The following is a 3,331-nucleotide window of genomic DNA, read 5'->3' as shown; positions in this document are numbered from 1 at the left end:
AATATATCACAGTATTGAAAGTTAGGATAATCAAATGCTTTATATAATTTCCTAACAAGAACATTCGGTCTGAATCCAAAACTCTTGGCTATAACCAAAGTGATTTCAATTAGAACAAGAATTTATTTAAAATGATTTATGTTTTCTTGTTGAAAAAGGAAATGGTGCTTTCTATAAACAAAAGAACATGTGATTCCTTTGACACAGATATAAGTTACAGTGGAAAAAGCTCAGAAAGCTTCAAATAAAATTGGCGTTTGTTTAAAAGGATGATTTAACAAGTTGATTGCATGAGGTTCAATCAGCCCATACAGTCTGGTAATTCTAGAAACATCAGTGTAAAAAACCCTGCTTTTTTTGCTTTCTGCTATCCAGTGTCACACAATCACATGACTGAAAACATGTTGCCTGCAGAACGGCAGACACCGATCCCAGCGTCTGCTTGCACTGTCCCCAGCGGCGGCCGTGTGTCCAGCGGGAGGTCCCACACCTTCGGTGCCCCCTTGGCAGCTGTGTCACACGTGAGAGCTGCGCCTGCCTCGTGTGCCCAGCGACACACGCAGCCGTGGCTCCCCGGCCTTGTAGTGCTCGTTGAAGTCCAGTCTAAAGCGCAGGAACCGAAGGCTCTCATCAGAACTGGTTGTCAGCATTTGTAACTTTCAATGCCTGCCATGAACATCAGAGTCTCCAGTGGAAGCAGCTTGGTCTTTTAAAGCATGTTCCCCTTTGCCACTGCCTCGGGACAGCATTCAGGATCCAACCTGTGCCAACAGGAGGCCTCACCTTGAGCCCATGTTGCAGGTCCGACACCATCCAGGCCAGCATTAGAGCACTGCTTGCTTCACACAGACCCATCTAGTGTGGGTTGTACAGCAGCACATGGCACCCCAGAACAGCAGAGGTTCTGCCCATCTGCCCCAGCCAGCTTCCAGCCATTTCAAGTAAAACCTAACTCCAGTCTAATAATTGGTAGAAGCTGTCCTAAAATTTGACCCAAGATTTCCCAGGGACGGAGATGTGCAACATTTTGACCCAGCCAGCAAATTTCTTAGATTTAAAACCCCCGTGCCAAAGGCTAGGATCACCAGAGCCTCCAGAAAGGGTCGCCAGTATTTTTTATTGGGGGACACTGTTACCTTTTCCATTAGACCTCAACATGAAGCAGTGAGCTCCTTTTGACAATGCAGCTGTTCATTCAGTGAGGCCATGGCTTAGCTAGATGGAAAGTAGAATTCTTAATGATAGAAAAAACTACAATATAATTAAAAATACATGGCTGATACAAGTCACAACCTTGTCTTGAAAAAGCATAGCCTATGAACAGCACACATTATTACTTTGTCTCCACTTTGAATCAGAATTCATAATTCGTATAAAAACCGAAGTATCCCGGATTATGAGGCCACAGCTGAAAATGCATCATTTGCAATTCTCCGCTGTCCTCTAAAGGCTGCTTCAGGAATTTCAGTCTCTGAGTTTGAAAAGCAAGCTGCTTCTGCTCTGTATCCATGTACTAGAGCACAGGTCAGTGGGTCCAAGAAATGTGAGAGGTTTATGAAGAGCTTCAGCTGCAGCTCTGCAAGTCACTGCAAAAGATTGGTCTGACATAGGACGCAGAGTGATCACATCTGTGGCATGTGTGACACTGCACTGTCAGCATCACTGGCTCTGGCAAGGTATGGGATCGGCAGGATTTCTATTCTTCTGCATCCTGATACAGTTAATTCTGCTGGTGAGGTTTGGAAGTCCCTCAGCATGGCCAGGTGCCTGTTACAAGTAATAACGTGCATCCAAATCAGCTTGCCAAAACTGAACCAAAAAATCTGATCTTGTTTGGTACCTTGCTACCCCTTTAAAGGTGATTTTGAGGAGTTCTTTATAAATAAAGGAGAAAGGACAAGCCTAAAATAAGCCTGCAGTTATAAAATTGCCCATTAAGAAACTCTCTAGTTTAAGCCACAAGCAGATGTAAACTTCTTCTACACAGCTATTTCTTCTGAGTCACTTACAGTGACTCAAGGACATGGTAACATTTATTATTTTATTTTGCTTCCTGGCTAGCATCCAATTACTCATTTTATTGTAATTATTTCCTATTCTGTTATTAATGTCTGTTTTGATCTTTTCATTTGAAGGAGATTTCTTTAGATTTCCAGAACATTTTGCCTGTGAAATACTGGAACCTGTGCACATATTCTAACTCTGGGGTAAGTCTGGATCTGATTCTGGCTTTGTCTTAAACTTTAGTTGTGTTAATAAAGTTGCAATGAGTGGAAATTATTCTTTTCTCATTTATCAAATACCACTTTCACCCCATATTTATGTTCTCTTTATGCTTTCTGTTCACCACTAAATGGTGCAATTTCACTTCTCTCCATCTGATGATTCGATTGCTTGTTGTCTAGAGAATTTTAGTTTTTTGCTTTTTTACTCATCATAATATGCTCCAAATCTTATTTTTACACACTAGGTTGTTAAAGAAAAGCTCCCATTTGCCTTTTTAATTACTGTTGCAAGCCTGTCTGTAATTTCCCTGTTTCTTTATGCTCTTCAGCACAGTTCAACAAAAAAAGAGGTAAAAGTCAGTACAAATATCCCTCTTTTAAGGAGTGAAGGTAGTGCCTTGTTAGAAAGAAAGGCAGAATACTGTGTTGTTTGCCTCCCTCTTGGTAATTTTTGGAAAAGCTTTAAAGGGTGATGAAGTGGCCTTGAGCAGCTTTGGGAACGTTCCCATTGTAGAAGTGAGAGGCATCCTAGATGCCTAACTACCTTGTTCTTCTGGCAGGTAACTCAAATGCAAATAATTAATTTTCATTTTCTGTGGCACTGGAAGAATTCATACACGGGGTAATCACCGTGTGACAGCTTTTTGCTATCATATCTTTTAATGTTCTGACTGATGGTAATAATCACTCCAATTGCATTTTCTGTACCCAAATGTTTAGCTAACTTAATTGCTGTTCTGATAACTTCTGAAGGAAAACATTTAACATAATTTGCTCCACAAAGAGCTAAAGTAAATTAACTGCGCAGTGATAGAAATTTCACCTCCTACACTCCTCAGCTTTTCTTGGTATGTTTTTCTTTCTCTACTATTTCCTGAGCATCTCTTTGGCCACCATTTGATGCCTTTCAGGATTCCTGCTCTCTTCTCTGCTTTTCTCTCCTTTTGTGAATGAATATCCATCACTGGTTTCTTTAACTCTCCTGGCCTCTGTGTTCTCTCTGACCCCATACAATTCTGGTCAGCTTTGGCTTTTCACCTGCCCTTGAGTTTCTATTTCCACTCATGCAGCACTCAGGATTTAGTCCAATGATGTTATGAAAGAGT

General features: G+C 41.2%; 1 protein-coding gene across 1 annotated transcript in view; it reads right to left on the bottom strand.

Moving 5' to 3' along the window:
• Positions 1-349: 349 nt before the first annotated feature.
• The window catches only part of TUBGCP3 (tubulin gamma complex associated protein 3), a 56,797-nt gene continuing 53,815 nt past the window's right edge, over positions 350-3,331 (bottom strand). The window contains exon 23 of the mRNA XM_017737103.1: positions 350-538. Within this exon, the coding sequence (XP_017592592.1) occupies positions 516-538 (23 nt within the window). The 3' untranslated portion in view covers positions 350-515. The remainder of the gene's footprint in view (positions 539-3,331) is intronic.

Source organism: Corvus brachyrhynchos, unplaced genomic scaffold (assembly GCF_000691975.1).
Source record: "Corvus brachyrhynchos isolate BGI_N302 unplaced genomic scaffold, ASM69197v1 scaffold83, whole genome shotgun sequence".
Lineage (NCBI taxonomy): Eukaryota > Metazoa > Chordata > Aves > Passeriformes > Corvidae > Corvus > Corvus brachyrhynchos.
This window is presented reverse-complemented; position numbering and strand designations above follow the sequence as displayed.